This window comes from Pipistrellus kuhlii, unplaced genomic scaffold (assembly GCF_014108245.1).
Source record: "Pipistrellus kuhlii isolate mPipKuh1 unplaced genomic scaffold, mPipKuh1.p scaffold_m20_p_2, whole genome shotgun sequence".
NCBI classification, from domain to species: Eukaryota; Metazoa; Chordata; class Mammalia; order Chiroptera; family Vespertilionidae; genus Pipistrellus; species Pipistrellus kuhlii.
The window spans coordinates 163,233,144-163,251,046 of NW_023425515.1; the positions used below are offsets into that span (position 1 = coordinate 163,233,144).

Genomic DNA, 17,903 nt, shown 5'->3' on the forward strand with positions numbered 1-17,903 from the left:
GGGCATTCATTGGGGGCATTCATTGGGGGGCATTCATTAAGGGGCCATTTATTGGGGGGCATTCATTGGGGGCATTCATTGGGGCACACTCACTGGTGGGCAGTCACTGGGGGGCACTCATTGGGGGGGCATTCATTGGGGCGCACTCAGTGGTGGGCAGTCACTGGGGGGCACTCATTGGGGGCACTCATTGTTGGGCATTCATTGGGGCATTCATTGGGGGGCATTCATTGGGGGCACTCATTGTTGGGCATTCATTGTTGGGCATTCATTGGGGGCACTCATGGGGGGGCATTCATTGGGGGCATTCATTGGGGGGCACTCATTGTTGGGCATTCATTGGGGGGCATTCATTGGGGGCACTCATGGGGGGCATTCATTGGGGGCACTCATTGTTGGGCATTCATTGGGGGCACTCATGGGGGGCATTCATTGGGGGGCACTCATTGTTGGGCATTCATGGGGGGCATTCATTGGGGGTACTCATGGGGGGCATTCATTGGGGGGCACTCATTGTTGGGCATTCATGGGGGGGCACTCATTGGGGGGCATTCATTGTTGGGCATTCATGGGGGGCATTCATTGGGGGGCATTCATTGGGGCACTCATGGGGGGCATTCATTGGGGGGCACTCATTGGGGCACTCATTGTTGGGCATTCATTGGGGGCACTCATGGGGGGCATTCATTGGGGGGCACTCATTGTTGGGCATTCATGGGGGGCACTCATGGGGGCATTCATTGGGGGGCACTCATTGGGGGGCACTCATTGGGGCATTCATGGGGGGGCATTCATTGGGGACACTCATGGGGGGCATTCATTGTTGGGCATTCATTGGGGGCACTCATTGGGGGGCACTCATTGGGGGCACTCATTGGGGGCATTCATTGGGGGGCATTCATTGGGGCATTCATTGGGGGGCATTCATTGTTGGGCATTCATTGTTGGGCATTCATTGGGGGCACTCATTGTTGGGCATTCATTGGGGGCATTCATTGGGGGGCACTCATTGTTGGGCATTCATTGGGGGCATTCATTGGGGGGCATTCATTGGGGGGCATTCATTGGGGGCACTCATTGTTGGGCATTCATTGGGGGCATTCATTGGGGGGCATTCATTGGGGGCACTCATTGTTGGGCATTCATTCATTCATTGGGGGCATTCACTGGGGGGCACTCATTGTTGGGCATTCATTGGGGGGCATTCATTGGGGGGCATTTATTGGGGAGCACTCATTGTTGGGCATTCATTGTGGGGCATTCATTGGGGGGCACTCATTGTTGGGCATTCACTGGGGGCATTCATTGGGGGGCATTCATTGGGGCGCACTCATTGTTGGGCATTCATTGATGGGCATTCATTTGGGGCACTCATTGTTGGGCACTCATTGGGGGACACTCATTGTTGGGCATTCATTGGGGAGCATTCATTGGGGAGCACTCATTGCTGGGCATTCATGGGGGGCACTCATTGGGGGGCACTCATTGGGGGGCACTCATTGTTGGGCATTCATTGGGGCATTCATTGGGGGGCATTCATTGGGGGGCATTCATTGGGGGGCACTCATTGTTGGGCATTCATTGGGGGGCACTCATTGGGGGGCACTCATTGGGGGCACTCATTGGGGGGCACTCATTGGGGGCACTCATTGGGGGGCACTCATTGTTGGGATTCATTGGGGGGCACTCATTGTTGGGCATTCATTGGGGGGCACTCATGCAGACTAAGTCCCGGCCTCCAGAGCCAGGCGTGGGTTCTAATCCCACCCACTTGCCACTGCTGTCTGTGTTGGAGACAAAAAGGCGGACAGTAATGCCACGCAGCACACTCATTGCTAGCCAGCAGCACACACTCGCCTTCTCAAATGATCCCCCTTCGGGCCATTTTACAGATGGGGGGACCAAGGCACAGAGTTCATGTGACTTCTGGCCACTCACCTAATACATGGCAAACTGCGATTGGAACCCAGCCCTCCGGACTACAAAGTTCACACTCTTGCCTCCTCGGCTCCCTCTCCCCTGAGCCCCCAGGCTGAGGTGAGAGTCACCGGTAACTGCTCCTCAGATGCCCACCGTGTGCCAGCCCTGAGGCGTATTCCAGGGCCAGGGCTGCAGCTCACTGGGTCTGGCAGAAAGAACCTGGCCCTGGAGGAGTTAACCAGCCACCACCCCAGGCCCCTGATGCACTAACATGACTCATCAGGCCACGTGGCTGCCGGAGAGCCGTCCCTTCACAAAGACAGGGACGGAGGGGAGGGCTCTAGCAGCGGGGACTCGGCCTGGCTCTAGGCTAGGGCCTCGGAAGAGGAAGCAGGAGGAGCTTGCAGAAGCAGCAGTGGTGGGGAGAGGGAGGGCCAGGCAGGTAGGGCCTGGTGGGGGAGGGGAGGGGTTTAGGGGCATACCATTTAAATCTAAGCAGGCTCTCTGCCACGGTAGCGAGTGCTTCTCCTGCCCACGTGTGAGCAGAGGCTATATGCTCACTGGCAAGGCCCCTCTCGCCTGTGGGACTCAGACACAGGCACGGAAAGAAAATTCCCTACAATGAGCCGGCTTTGGTGCCACCCACCATCGGCTATGACATCCAGCTAAGGGGAAGGGCTTGTACGTAGGCTGGAGGGGCCTGGGGGCCTGCTGGGGGCGCTGGGCAGAGCTGACCCTTGAACTTTGTATATACGATGAAGTCATGGGAGGAGGGCACCAGATGGGAGAACGGTGTGGGTGAAAGCGCGGAGGTGGGCATGCAGAGTTTATGAAGCCGGTGAGAAAACCAGCCGCCTACGTACGAGGGGCCTCAAGGACCTGCTCCAAGTCTCAGCTCAAGAAGGTCCTCAGTTGCCGGAACCAGTTTGGCTCAGTGGATAGAGCGTCGGCCTGCAGACTGAAGGGTCCCGGGTTCGATTCCCAAGGGCATGTATCTTGGTTGTGGGCACATCCCCAGTAGGGGGTGTGCAAGAGGCAGCTGATCGATGATTCTCTCTCATCGATGTTTCTATCTCTCTATCCCTCTCTCTTCCTCTCTGTAAAAAATCAATAAAATATGTTTAAAAAAAGAGAAGGCCTTCCATGCTCTGAAGTGGCTTTACCTCCCGTCTGACAGATGAGAGCACTGAGGCTAGTGCCAAGTGTAACGTGGACTCAGGTCTAGCCATCCCATAAACCCCAGTCTTAACTATCCTGTGGGGAAAGGGTGTGGGAATGAAGGGTGGCTCGCGGAAATGAGGGTGTGAGCATTGCCCTTGTTGTAGAAAGAGCTTAAGCTGTGACGTCCGAGCTGCTTCTCCCTCTCTGGCCCTCAGTCTTCCCATCTGTAGCCTGGGATCAGTGTCCCCACCTCCCATGGACACGGTGAGGCTGATGGTGCGGTGCTTGGGTGACCTCTGTCCCCTCCCCCCTCACAGCCCCCTCCTCCGGGTTTCCCCGGCACAAGGCTCTGTCTCTCCCGGCCAGGAGTGAGCCCCACCCCGCAGGCTACAGGCTTGTTAATAATTCACAAGTACACAGGTTCGCCAACAAAGGGCTCTTGAAGAGGCTCCAACAGTCACAGCTCTTAAGCATTCCCTGGGGAGGGGCCCTGGAGGAGGATCTAGGCCTGTTCCTCAGCCCAGCCTCCTCCCACCCCAGGGACTCCGACTCCCGCCAGCTGGGTGACCTTGGGCACGTCACTGCCCTGCTCTGCCCTTGGTTTTCATTTTCTGGCCCGATACAAAGAGGAGAGAAGACTGGGCCAGGAGCTCCGGGGTCCTCCTGCTCCGATGGTCTCAGTTCTGGGATCAGAGCTCTCCTCCAAGTCTGGTCTCCGGGAGCGGCCTGCGGTGGGTCTGAGGAGCCCCGCCAGGCACCAGTTTTGGTGGGAAAGAAGGGACCTTGAGTGGCATCCTGTCCGGGGTTAGAACTTGGGCTCCGGAGCCAGGAAGATCTGGCTGGACTCCTGGCCCACCATGTCTGGCGGTACAGCCCCACCTACTGGCTTGAGGCAGGGCAGGGAGTGGCTTAGAGGGCAGGTCTGCAAGGCAGGGCTTACACTCCTGCCCTCACACCCTGACTTCATCTCTGAAATGGGGATCTTGATGGCACCAACCTCACCGGGTTGGTGCAAGGATCGGATGAGGTTAACTACATGAAGCACCGAGAGCAGGGCCTTAGCAGAGCCTTAGCATTCTTCTTTGACTTTTCTTTTTTTTAAAATATATTTTATTGATTTTTTACAGAGAGGAAGGGAGAGGGATAGAGAGCTAGAAATGTTGATGAGAGAGGAACATCAACCAGTTGCCTCTTGCACACCCCCTACCGGGGATGTGCCCGCAACCTTCAACCAAGGTACATGCCCTTGACCGGAATCGAACCCGGGACCTTTCAGTCCGCAGACCAACGCTCTACCACTGGGCCAAACCGGTTTGGGCTCTTCTTTGACTTTTTGTTTCCTGACCTGCCTCTGCCTCCGCCTCCTCTTCACACAGCACCAGGCCCATTGGATCAGATCATGTCACTCCTCAGTTCAAAACCCTGCACCCTAAGGTCTTCACCATGGCCACGAGGCCCTGCAGGACCTACACCCCCACCTCTCTCTCTGATGTCACCTCCCTTCTCTCTCTTACTCGGCCACCCTGGTCTCTTGCTCTCCTCCAAACAGCAAGCATCTCCCCTCTTGGGCCCTCAGCACTTGCTCTTCACCTGAAACGCTCTGCCTGCAAATACTCACGTGCGTCCCCCCTCACACAGCCCCCTTCAGATCTCGGCTTGGATTTGACCTTCTCTGGGAACTCTTGCCCTCATATCTCACATTTCTTTCCCCTGCATCATTTTCCCCACAGCCCTTGATACCTGACATCCTGTAATTTTGGCGTATCCATTTATTCTCTGTCTCTCCCCATTCAATCCTACACTCCGCGTGGCGCAGGGGATTCCCCCCTCCCCCCCACCCCTTCATTTCTGTTCTCTATTTCCTGTGCCCAGAACAGTGCCTGGCATGAGGTTGGTGCTCAGTAAATATTTGCCACATGAGCAAGTTCCCTAAAAGCTGGGAAAATACTTTCAAAGAGCTGAATACAAAATGAGTTACTAAAAGCCCCCATGCCTGTGCATTTGAGGAAGCATGAGGAGGCCTCCATTTCCTCATCCGCTAGAATGGGAGGCAAGCCCTCCCCCAGCCAGCGCTGTGGTGGACTGGAGGGGATGATGCGTGTTGGCTCAGCGTGCCCCCATAGGGGGAGCTCATCGAGATCACGGAGGCGGCGGGGTGGCAGGGGAGGGTGGTGTCCTAGAAGCAGGGGCCTCCTCCAGAGGGTCCCCGGGAGGGAGAGAAGCTGGACAGGGCAGTGGCAAGAGAAAGAGAATGGTGACCATCTGAGTGCAGTGCTGTGCACGGAGCATGTGGGCATGCCACCCCCCATTTGGCCGGCCTGACCTGTGCTCAGGGCCAGCGCGTGGGTGTGCCCCCCAGCCACCAGGTCTGATGGGAGCGCACACTAATCCATTCTCTTGGAAAGACAGCAGAGCCACCTTCGACCTGAGATGGACATGCTCTGTCCGGGAGGTGGTGTTTCTTGGTGGAGGTGAATTCGTGTAGGCGGTGGGTGCTTGCCAGAGCCGGCTTTTCCGGGGAGCGAGGGGAAACCTGAGGCTGAGGAAGGGAACAGGCAGGGGCACTTCATCCCAGGGAGGAAAATGGGAATCGGAAGGAATGAAGTGTCTTCTTGTGACCTGATGCCCCACCCAGGGTCCTAAGTCCTGATATAACCATATCGTTGGGGGACATGGGGTAAACTAACCATTTATAGGGTGGAGGAAGGATTTTACCTAAAAGGAATAGATTTCTGCATTGCTGTTCAACTGAGAAAGGCTGATCTTGCAAAAGGAAAGGAAAGCCTGGGAGTCTTGGGCTGTGAGAGGAACCCCTCTCTCCTGGGAGGGAAGATGTGGCTCTCCCAGAAGTGGAAGTTCTTCAGAAAGGCTCCTTCCAGGATGGCTGAGGGGCTTGGAGAAGGGCCATCCTATCCTATACAATAAAACCCTAATATGAAAATCGACCAGATAGCTATGATGTGCACTGACCACCAGGGGGCAGACACTCAATGCAGGAGCTGCTCTGTGGTGGTCAGTGCCCTCCCACAGGGGGAGCACTGCTCAGCCAGAAGCCAGGCTCATGGCTGGTGAGCCCAGCAGCAGTGGTGGGAGCCTCTCCCGCCTCCACCGCAGCACTAAGAAGCCCCGGGGAGCAGGCCTAAGCTGGCAGGCGGACATCCCCCAAGGGGTCCCAGACTGTGAGAGGGTGCAGGCCAGGCTAAGGGACCAACTCCCTCCCCCTCCAGCACGTGAATGTGATGCACCAGGCTTCGAGTAGAATCATAAAAACCTTCTGTTACTCTTCTCTGCTTCCTAAGTACTCTTAGCAGGCAATAGTGATTATCAGAATTCTGGGCTCAGAAGCTTCAACATTGTAGAATCTTGGATTTAAAAATGACAAGCCTGATAGTCAACTCAAAGGATCTGAGAATCACAGAGGTGAAAACCCAGCACTGGTAGCCGGTTCAGATCCAGCCCCAAGGAAGAGACCAAAGCTGCCCAAGGACTCCAGGGGCCAACCAGACACTCCCGGACCTGGTGGCATCAGAGAGCACCCCGAGCTCAGGCTCAAACCAAGAGCCAGAACCGTGTGCACAGCAGCCCCGCAGTCCTCCGTTCTCACAGCGGGGGCAGAGGTTCCTCCTGAGCAGCTCTGCCCCTTGATTGCTCTCTCTAAAGCAATCGTCCTGCTCCCACTTCCCCTTTGTTCCCGGTGCTCTCTGTCTCCCTCAGGAGCAGCCATAAGTGGGGGCGACTGGGATGGCTGGGAAGGGGCCCTGTTTGTAGGCCGAGTAGATGGTGGTCCATATTGTGTAAGATGCATGGGTGTTACTTCCCTCTTGTAACAGTTCCCGGCTACTGTGGACCTCGGGGAAGAAGATACCTCGAGGAAGAAGGGCTTCTGGGGGCTAACTGGGTTCAAATTTTACAAACAGAGCCCAGCAGCCATTTACACAGGGGTCTCTCAGGCCTGCACTAAGCTGCCTGCCTCCTGCACAGACGCTCTGCCAGCACTGCGTTTCAGCCTTTACAAAGGAGTTCCTGGAATCCTGTGTCAGCCAAAGGGCTGAGGCTTTTCCCATCCAATCAGAGCTACACAGCTATAGCCCTCAACCAGCTTTTTCACCCACCAGTCAGAGTGGCTCCATTCTGACCAATCAGGACAGTGCCTTTGGGACCCATCAAACTTGGAGGACTTGGAATCCTCATTTGCATTAGGATGAACCAATCATGGGCCTGGGGCAAGGACTTCTGTCTACATAAATCAGCTCCTCTCCGGATGTGAGAGCACACTTTTCCTCTCTAAAGGTTTGAAGAGGGGGAGGCTCGCTGGAGCAGACCTCAGCAGGGCACAGCAGACTGGCACAGAGCAAACAAATGCAGGCACAGAGCAAAGCGGTCCAGCCAGAGAGAGGCCTGGCCCCAGAGCTGGCTGGTGCCAGGGCTGTCTTCAGGGCAGTGCTGTTTCACAATTGAGCTGTTTGCACTGAATAAAGTTTCCCTTTTCACTTCACTCCAATTTGGGGATTCCCGTTGGTGTAAATTGATGCCAACGACCTTCGGTTAACATTACCTAATCCTGGTGCCCAGAATCCCACAACTGGCTCTCAAAGCTCTCAGAAATCCCCTCTGTCCAATGCAAATCCCTCTGGAGGGAGGTTACCTCATACCAGTGCAAGGAGGAAGCGAACCTGCATTTGCAGATCGCTGACAGAATACGTGCTAATGCCTGGGTATTACCAGTGTGACTTCACTGGATCTCCCCACCACGTCAGCTGAGTAAACTGAGGCTCACACAGCCCCATTCACTGAACCAAGGTCATAGAGCCAATAAATAAGTGGCAGAACTGGATCTGAACACTCTCCAAGCTCTTCACCCTCTGGCCAGGCTGTGGGACAAGGAAGCCTGGTGGGTGAGGGGTGAGGGTGGAGAAGTCACAGTTCCTAAGCTGGGAAAATGGAGACTTAGGTTCGTGTGTCGGTGTGAGTTCTGATGGGGGCCCTAGGAGCAAAGAGTTTCCTGGGTATTTGTGTTCCGCAAGTTCCCTGAGGTATAACGGCTCATGTGTTCAGTCCCTCATGCCCACTCCCTCACGCAGGCCCATGGAGGGACGTGGAGGACTCTACTTGCCCAGAATCCCCCTTCTCCCTCTCCTCCTCACTCTCTCTCACCCCTCTCCCTTCATTAGTCATTTTGGATCTCGCCTCCCAGCCTGTCTACTCACCACTTCTCAGTTCTTCCTTCTTAGTTTCCATATATATATATATATATATATATATATATATATATATATATATATATATTATTGATTTCAGAGAGGAAGGAAGAGGGAGAGAGACATGGAAACATCAATGATGAGAGAGAATCATCAATTTGCTGCCTCCTGCACGCCCCCTATTGGGGATTGAGCCCACCGCAACCTGGGCATGTGCCCTGACAGGGAATGGAACCAGTGACCTATTGGTTCATGGGTCAATGCTCAACCACTGAGCCACACTGGTGGTCGGCATTCCTTCTTAGTTTCTTCTCCCCCATTCCCTCCATTCTACCAATCCACACCCAGCATCTGTCCTGCATCATCACACCAGCCTCCCCTCCAGTCTCCCTGCCTCCGTCCACATTGCGACATCAGCAGTATGTACACGTGTGAAAGGCAGAAGGCCCCTGGGGGCCTAGAGGTCAGAGCACAGCTGAATCCTTACAGGCAGGACAGCCTCTGGGCAAGAAATCCATCTGGACACAACCACTCCTTACCACCCTAGCCAGGGGATCCCTCCCTCCTCAAAGACCATCCCCCCGCCCAACACATTCTCATCAAACTGGAAGCATAGGCTAAGCTCCGTTCTGTGTGGGCTCCGGGGCCCTGGGGGCAGACAGACTCTGTCTACACTCCGTTGTGCGGTAGGGAGACAGACAAGGGTGACTGTGGCCCAGTGTTGAAATGGCCTGCCTGTGCACAAAATCCTTCCTCCACGGGGGTCATTGTTAAATATGGGAATCCCCTCCAAAGGCCTTGCCTTGTTTGGGGCAGCCTGCCTCCAGGATCCCCTCAGGCTCAGAACCTCAGCCACTCGCCCCTCTCCTGCTCCCCAGGCACCCCGCTGGCTTGTGTGTGAGCTGCCCGCGCTGCTGGAAATGCTCCGGGCACGGCGGGTTTTACTGTTTACCGCATCGCCCATTCTAAACCGTAAAGAGCCACACAGCATCCATCTGGTGTTTACTTGTTTACTTGCCCTAGAACATGGCCTCCTGAGAGCAGGGATTTGTAAGTGTGAGGTAACAGTGTATCTGCAGCGCCCAGTACAAAAGCAAAGATGCTGGAGCCTGGAACGCCCTGAGCCTGACTCGGGGGGTGGGGTGAGGGGGTGGCAGAAAGCCTGTCTAAAAGAGGTCACCTAAAGGGGTGAATGTCAGGAGTGGAGGGCGGCATGCCAGGCAGAGGCAACCCCACAGCCTGGCCGGGCTGTGAGAACACCTCAGAGCCAGCTGGTGTTGCTGGGCGGCGTGAGGGTCAGGGAGTGATGGAAAAAGGCCTGGGGGTGGGGCACAGCCCACCCCCTTGAGACTCTTGGAAGAGTTTTAAAGCAGAAAAATAATAACACAGTCTGGCTTGTGTTTTGGAAGAGACCAGTCTGAAGGTGCATGGGAGGAGGGGACCGGAAGAAGTGGGAAAGTCAGGGGCTGTGGCGTGGCTCCGAGGGGAATGGGCCACGCTGAGACAGCTCAGCAGAACTTGGAGACTGAGGTGGAGGTGAGGGAGGGAGGGAGGTGAGAGATAACGCACACGGCGATGACTGTGCCAGCCGTCCTCTGAGATGGGAAAACAAGAGGAGGAACAGGTTTGGGGCTGAAGATGTGGAGTCTGATTTAGGGCTTGCCAAGTTTCAGGTGCTCATAGGACAGTTAGAGGGAGGCCCTGGGAGGGCAGTGGGACTGACCTTTGCCAGGGGGTAGCAGGGCAAACATTATGTAAAGGAAACGAGTTGGGGGTCAAGACAGCTCAGAGGAAAGGTCTCAAGGGGACGTATCTAGAGACACCAACTCATCGAGAAGGGGGGACAGCTGGGGAGGCGGAGGTGACCCACAGGAGGGCTGACCTTCCTCCAGGGGGTCCTGGTTAAATACGCAACCATGACCTCTGGCGCATCTGATTCCACCGTGGACCGGAACCAGGACCCAGGCTTCCCCCACGTCTGCCCCCAGTGTGAACTGTCAGGCAGGGCAATCATTTGCTTACTCTCACCTGCCCGGGCCCCCAGGGTGCCCACCTCTCCACGCATGCTCCCTGGGGAGGGCCAGGTGCACGGGGCGCCGCCGAGGGGCCGCAGCTCCCCCCTAACCCCCTCCCCCCCCCCCTCCCAGGTCCAGGTCACTGGAGCTGCCCTTGCAGGTGGCAGCAGGTGGCAGCAGGGGAAGCGGGATGGGGATGGGGCCCTAGCTCTGCCGGGGCCACAACGCGCCAGCAGGGGACACATGCACGTGCCCCTCGGTTCCCGCGCCCGCCCCGCCCCGCCCCGCCCCTACCTGCGGGAGCCTCTCCCGGAGGCCGCCCCCTTCCAGGCGGTCAGAAAGGCCATGGCCGGGCAGGCTCAGGGGGCGGGCGGCCCCTCGCGGCGGCACCTGGACGGGGCGGGCGGGGTGGCCCCAGGCTCCTCCCTGGCCCGGCCCGGCGCCTTCCTGCCCCTCCCCCGGCAGACCCCGGGCCCCGGGCAGGACCACTTCCCTCCAGAGCCATCAAGACCCGTCGTTTGTCCCGGGGAGACACTGAGGCCCAGGCGGCCAGGGCTTGGCTCGCGGGCACAGAGAGGGAAGCGCAGGGCCACCCGGGCCTCCCCGCACCCAGCCTAGAGCCTGTGCAGATGGGCGATCGTGTGACCAAGCCTTTCCCGGCCGCCTCAGTGCAGACAGAACCTGCCTCGCTGGCCGGCACCTGCGTTGGGGGCAGAGGCTGAGCTGGGCACAGAGCAGGGGCGGCCGGGGGTAGAGGTGGGAGAAGCTGCCTGGACCTGGGAGGGGAGGCTGCCAGCCTAGCCAGGCTCTGGGGTCAATCAAGACCCTGTTCCCAGACTTCTGATTCCAGCAGCCCGCTGGGAGGAGGTGATCAGAGGAGACTGAGCCACAAACTTCCTTTGAAATCCCATATTTTGTCTTAGGTCATGTGCATTTTTACTTTTTACTTTAAATAACTGCGAACACGAAAGAACTAGCTCTGAAGCCAGGTGAGCCCCTGCAGTGCAGGGCAGCTCAGCCCGCACCCAGGGGAGGTCAACTAAGGCTGGGAGCAGGAGCACCGGGGAGGCGGAGGGGGCGGGGAGTTCCAGAGGGATCCTTCCAGCTCCAGTTCCCTCAGTGAGAGAGGCTGGGGGCTGAACTCGGGGGCCAGGCAGCTAAGGGACCATTTCTGTCTCCTTTTGGGCAGGGTCTGTACCCTGGGTACCTGTGCAACACAAATTGTGTGTCTAAAAAACAGTGATTGGTTCTGACAAGTAGGAGACGTTCTCTAATGGTCCAAGCCTTAAGCCAGGAGCTTTTCACAAATCCTTATTGAATTTCATCTAATGAAATACCCTCCCCCCTTTCACAGCGGATGAGATTGAGGTTCAGAGCGGATGGTTTCCCTGAAACCACCCTGTGCAGCCAGGGCTCACACCAGGTCTGTCTGCTCCATCGGGTGCTCCCCCGCCTGCCTGTGGCCCGCAGGAGGGCTGAGCATGGCATGGGAGGTCTGTGCAAAGTGGAAGGCAGAAGACTCAGGGATTGTCCGGGCATTCTCTCACTTTTCCTGGGTAAACAGCAGAGAAAACATGACCTTTCCCCCTTTCTCTGAGTACTCACGACCAAATCTTGGGTCAACAAGGGCCCAAGAATGCTGCTTATCTGACCACAAGCCCAGAGTTTCCAGATCTGGAAAGTCCAGTTACAGTGCGCCCAGGAGCCCAACCCCTCAGCCCACAGAGCCGTGTCCAGCCTGGCAGCATTGTGCCCTGCAGGCAGCCAGGTCACAGGCTGAATGAATACCTCGGGGCCTCCGAAGCTGGGTCACTTAAAGGCCCAGAGCCCAGCCTAATCCCAGTGGGATTAAAGTCCCATCCAGCCTCTGAGCCCGCAGCCAACACCACTTCCTCCAGGAAGCCCTCCTGTATCTCCCCAATGGAGGAGTCACTCTCTCTTTGGAGGTTACATTTTTATCTTTCTCACAGCATTTAGGATTACGCTTTTTAATCCTTACTAGTATACTAGTTATCAATGACCAGGTGAGTCTCTCTCTCCAGATTTCTGTCTCACATCTGTGTCTTCCATGGACCCCAGCACCACTGCTGCAGGTAGCAGGTGCTCGGTGTTGAGTAAACGAAGAAGGAACTAAAATTTATAAAGTTTCTACTTAGTGGCAGGCACTACACTGACGGCCCTACATACACTACTTCTAATCCGGACCGCTCTGTTCTGAGAACAGTGGACTCAGAAGTTTAGAAATGTTCCTGAGATCAGATTAGGAGCTGGGATTTGGTCCCATGGTTCTCACACGTCAAAGCTAGTTTCCTGTTCTTCTTGCCTCTTTTCTCCTTTGTCCTCTTCATTATCACCATCATTTATTTAAAGCCATGTTAGGCCTTATTCTAAACCCTTTACATGTTTCATTGTTAGAACAACCCTGTCAAATGTCTCCTTTTACGACCCCAATTTCGATAGCTGAGGAAGTGAGGCAGATTAAGTAATTTGCTCAAGATCACAACCGCTAATTAGGTGGCAGAGCTAGGATTCAACCCAAGCACCAGACTCAAATCTCTGTTTTAAACCTAGCCCCCGTCTGCCGGCCACACGCACTTAGAATGCATACAGCTTTTACGAACCACTTCCCTAAAGCTTATCTTAGTTTGAATCTAACAACCCCGAGATTAACCTCGCCTTTACTCTCCAGCAGCCCCCCTCCCTCGACTGGAATCCCGGCCTCCCCACTTGATAGTTGTGTGTGACTTCAGGCAAGTTGCTTAACCTCTGTTTTCTCTTTTGTAAAAAAATGGGGATAACAACAGGTGCTTATGGAAAGGACTATTGTGAGGGCCAAATGAGTTAACACAAACAATACAGACCAGTGCTGGACACACCATGTGTGTTATCTGCACTTTTATGTGACAGTTTTATCCATAGTCAGTGAACACTCTCAAGATGACGGAAGTTTATTCCATTTAATCATGGACATTTTCCTAAAATGTACTGTTAGCTTTCTGTCTTCTTCAACATGGACATGACAGCTCTTAGTGAGTGTCTGCCAACTGCCAACTGACGAAGACTTTGTATCCGTCGTCCTTAATCCTCACAACCCTCTGACGCAACTGTTACCACCACCGAGGGCCGGAGGGATTGAGAGATTTAATCAACGTTGTGTAGCTAGGAGATGGGAAGGCAGAATTTAGACCCATGTTTATCAGACTCCAAGGTCTGGGTTCTTTCTATAAGGCCAGGAATCTTTTTTTTTTTTTAAATCCTCATCCGAGGATATTTCCCCCCAGGTTAGAGTGGAAGGGCGAGGGAGAGAAACACAGATGTGAGAAAGACACATCAATTGGTTGCCTCCTGCATGCTCCTGACCAGGGCCAGAAGCCTGCAACCAAATTATGTGCCCTTGACAAGAACCGAACCCAGGACCCTTCCATCTGCAGGCCCACACTCTATCCAAACTGGCTAGGGCAGGACACCTCAGCAAGCTGCAATGAAGCAGGTTTTCCTGGAGAACATCAGTTCTCGCTGAGGGCCAGGGCTGCTGCTTTGCCTCTTAGGTGTGGTAGCCTGGTGTTGTGGACGAGCACATCTCGGAGCCAAGGCTCTTGGGCTGGACCCTGGCTTGGTCCCCACTAGATTGGGGCGTCTTGGCCAAGTCACTTCCATCTGTTTATAAGTCATGTTTTCTGTGTTAAGTATTGTAAGGCTGAAAAGGGGTAATGTATTGAAAGCCTTAGTGCCAGGCCCAGAGATGTTCCCAGGAAGTGTCAGCTAGTTTTCCTTGCCTCTTTCTTTCCACAAAATACAGTCATGAGCCACATAACGATGTTTTGGTCAATGCTGGACTGCACATATGGCAGTGGCCTCCTAAGATTAGAATGGAGCTGTAAGAAATGGAAGGGTGTGTGTTTGAGGAAGAACACTTCTTTCTCTGATGGAAGCATTATCTGTGGGGCTTGGCAGTAAATTCTCTCTCACGCACAGCACTTCAATTAAAATATATATATATATATATATATATATATATATATATATATATATATATATAATTGATTTTTTTACAGAGAGGAAGAGAGGGATAGAGAGAAACATCAATGAGAGAGAATCATCGATCAGCTGCCTCTTGCACATCCCCTACTGGGGATGTGCCCGCAACCAAGGTACATGCCCTTGACGGAATCAAACCTGGGACCCTTCAGTCCACAGGCCGACGCCCTATCCATTGAGTCAAACCGATTTCGGCACAGCATTTCAATTTTGAGTGCACACATCACACTCCACTGACTATTCAGCACAGGAGCCGTCTTCCCCACGCCCCGTGCGCCATATTCAGAGGGAGCGATAGCCCTCCCAGGTCCAGCCTGACGGTCTGCAGAGGACACTGCTGCGCCTGCTTTGTGAAGGGCCCATGATCCCATACCAGGACACAGGCCCCCAGGAGCTACCTCAACAAGTATGAGGTGCCGCTGCCACTTGACAGTGTGGAGCCAGCCCGTCCCTGTACTTTGCAAATATTGTCAGGCTGTAATGATGTAAAGCACAGATCAAGTTTATTTTTTTCCACTGACTTAATGCCAGAGAGGGCGCTTTGTGCCAGATGGGGTCAATGGAACCAAAAACAAATGTCAAAGACAAAATACTGAGTCATCAGTTCTAAAACCTCTTCAAGTTCAACACACCACAATTTTTTAAATCAGTACAACCAAGTCCCTTAATCTTACAACTGCTCCAGTGTGTACTAGCCAAAACCACATGGCCTTGACAGTCCCCTGTGCTCCTTTATCTTATCTCTCCATCCTGATTTCTTATTCCTTCTGGTCCTCAGGCCATCTCTCACTCCCTCCTGACAGTCACTACTATGGTGATCTGCGCCTAACCCAGCCAGTTCCTCCCCGATGCTTCCTGTCAATCCAGCCCACTCCCTGATCAGGGAGCAGCACTGCCGGCTTAGAAGTTCCATTTCCGATGCTGTGAGAAGGGGAGGGCCTGGGGGGCAGTGCTTATAAAACCTACAGTGGACAGTCACGTCCTAGAATTCACTCCCCACTCACTCACGGACTCACGCAGAGCAACTTCCAGTCCCACAAGCTCCATTTCAAATAAGATGCATGGGTAGTTTTATTATTACTTAAAGTTTATTGTTCTCATAGTTACAGGTTACAATTTAGAAGTTTGAAACATTAGAGAAAATTCTATTGAGAGAGAAACCTGAACACGTCTGTAAAGATAGTTAACACTTTGGAAGTGGTACCACTTGCTCTCAGGATGCTTATCTGTCCTTTTGAAGCACAGGCTGTGGAGCCAGAGTCAACAGTGTAAAACAGAATCAAAAATGACCCTAAGACATTCATCCTACAAGGGTGAGTGTAAAGATAGAGATATATATTTATATTTATATAATATATACATAGTTTAATATAATAATGGTCCACTAAGTATACATATTTTAACAAAAGATAAGAATCTATGTAATTCAGTTAAACATACATAAGATTAGGGTACACTTATTACATCAAAAGGTGGTGTTTATAAGTTACAGATAGTTAATATTTTTCAGAGTGTTTTTTTTAATTAAGAAAAATATTTTTCAAACATCTGTTCATTTTCCCAGTGCAAAAAGAAGGTTGTTCAAGTCAACTTACCTTTTTCCTAAAGTGTAAGGGGACGAAAAACACCCAAAACTACAACCTATCACAACTCCCACTACTGCCTTCTCAGTCAACTTTCGCATATATCCTCAGTCACTGGATTAGTTTATCAAAACGAAAGCCTGGTGATCATGATTCAGCCCTTGCTTCATATGTACGTCTTTTATGCTGTTTCAATTTACAAAAGTAGAAAAAAGCAGTGCAAGAAAGTGGTTTAAGTTTGTTTTAAACTCCAGCAGTCCAATTGTGTGTGGAGGGGGGAAAAAAAGCACCATTTCAAGATGAAATGAATTGGGTATTTTAGAATTTATTCATAGGCTAAGCAATGTTACTCTGATTAACACAGATCAATATCACTTGGATTTGGTAACCAGAAAGACTTTAAATTCATTTTTAGATGCATTTTTCTTTATCTTGGTGAATAGGTATTCAATACATTACCTAAGTCAGTAACTGATGTTGAGAAAAAAATTAGAATTAAGTTGTATGGCCCACTTCACAGTCTAGTTCAAATTCACCTTGTATGCTAGGTCAGTTTCACCAGAGACGGGCTTTTCACACATGAAGAACTTTATAATTTGGCAGGTCTCTTCTCTCCCAATTAAAATAACAGGACTTTTCCTTTCTTTGCTAGCCTACCATTTTCATGGTCAAAAACATGAAGAGAACAAACTGCTTTAAACCACAAAGATGAGCAATATGATTTAATACATGCCACTTTTTTCATTCGTATTCAGTGAAAGTTTTTACATTTCAAGTAACTGAGCCTTCGTTAAAGGAAACAAAAAAATATGTACAAAAAAATTAAAGTACCTTCCAGTTCTAGCTTGCTAACGTTTCTTCTCCAAAAGTACAAAAATAGACCTGCCATGAACTAAAGAGGACAGTGCCACAGCCCGGCAGAATGACTGCCATGTTACCATTTTTGCTTGCCTTATACTGACGGGTACGTTTTAGATGATAAATTTTCTCCACTGTTTAGCACTTAAAAGTATGGAGAGGTATCTTTCTATCTAAAATTCTTTAAATTCAGAAAAAAAAGTTAATGTTTCACATGAGGCTTTAATGTTTTTATTTAGGAAGAAATTGAGTCTGAAGCTGTAACGGTTCAATCTAAAGCATCCCCTTTTCAATAGTGGAGTCAATTTATGCAAAATATTTTTCCTTGTCTATAGAAAACAAATTAATCAGTCTTCTGGTTCTATGGAAACACTAACATGCACTTTAAACTAGCCAATCTGCACTATCATAAAAGAAACAGGATGTTCTTTCCCTTCCCCTCCCTCACCCATTAAAATCAGAGGAGAATACTGCAAATGTTAAGAACCCCACTGGCTATCATCAGAGTAACTTCAAAACAAGAGTAGCACAGGGGTGACACTATTTCTCTACGTTCTAGAAGGCAGAGGCTTGGGGGCTCTAGCTTTACAAGTGAGAGCAGCAGAGGCAGGCAAAAGCGCACAGTAAATGCACACGAGAGCGGGACCTGGGTGAAGCTGTCGGACTGCGTCGCTGCTTTTCTGGGGAGAAGACAAGTCTTAAATGAATTTTAAAAAAAACAAGTACACTTTTGTCACAGTTACAGGAATCTCAAACCTATGCTCATAGGTAGTTTTGATATATACTGTAAAGATCTTCAGTATTTAGGGAGAAGAGTACATTATGGATGACAAGGGACAGGAGAATTCCTCATGCTTCCGAAATCTCAGATTTGCTCAGGGCAATGGCCAGTTCTAAGTCTTCTTGCTCTTGCTGATTCAGTCGGGCAAGCCTCTGCTCTTCCTCTCGCTCACTTTCCCTCTTGGCCCATTCGATCATATCTTCTTCAGAGGGATACTACCGTGTAAAAGATAAATGAATGAACAAATGAGTAGAGAAAACAAAAAGAAAAGAAGGAAAAATAGTTTCTACAAATGATATTCCTAATTCTGATTTTATTTTTAAAAAGTAATGCAGTTTACAGATAGCAA

The 17,903-nt window shown here is 52.0% G+C and overlaps 2 protein-coding genes across 7 annotated transcripts in view; both read right to left on the reverse strand.

Moving 5' to 3' along the window:
• The window catches only part of TTC39A (tetratricopeptide repeat domain 39A), a 51,243-nt gene extending 40,551 nt beyond the window's left edge, over positions 1-10,692 (reverse strand). The window contains exon 1 of the mRNA XM_036447275.2: positions 10,589-10,692. Within this exon, the coding sequence (XP_036303168.1) occupies positions 10,589-10,641 (53 nt within the window). The 5' untranslated portion in view covers positions 10,642-10,692. The remainder of the gene's footprint in view (positions 1-10,588) is intronic.
• A 4,706-nt stretch (positions 10,693-15,398) lies between these two features.
• EPS15 (epidermal growth factor receptor pathway substrate 15) overlaps positions 15,399-17,903 on the reverse strand; it is a 113,395-nt gene continuing 110,890 nt past the window's right edge. For 5 of the 6 annotated variants that reach the window (XM_045584592.1, XM_036447245.2, XM_036447246.2 and 2 more), the window contains one exon: positions 15,399-17,769. In XM_045584592.1, the coding sequence (XP_045440548.1) occupies positions 17,623-17,769 (147 nt within the window). In that variant the 3' untranslated portion in view covers positions 15,399-17,622. The remainder of the gene's footprint in view (positions 17,770-17,903) is intronic. The other variant, XM_036447250.2, reaches the window with a different exon arrangement.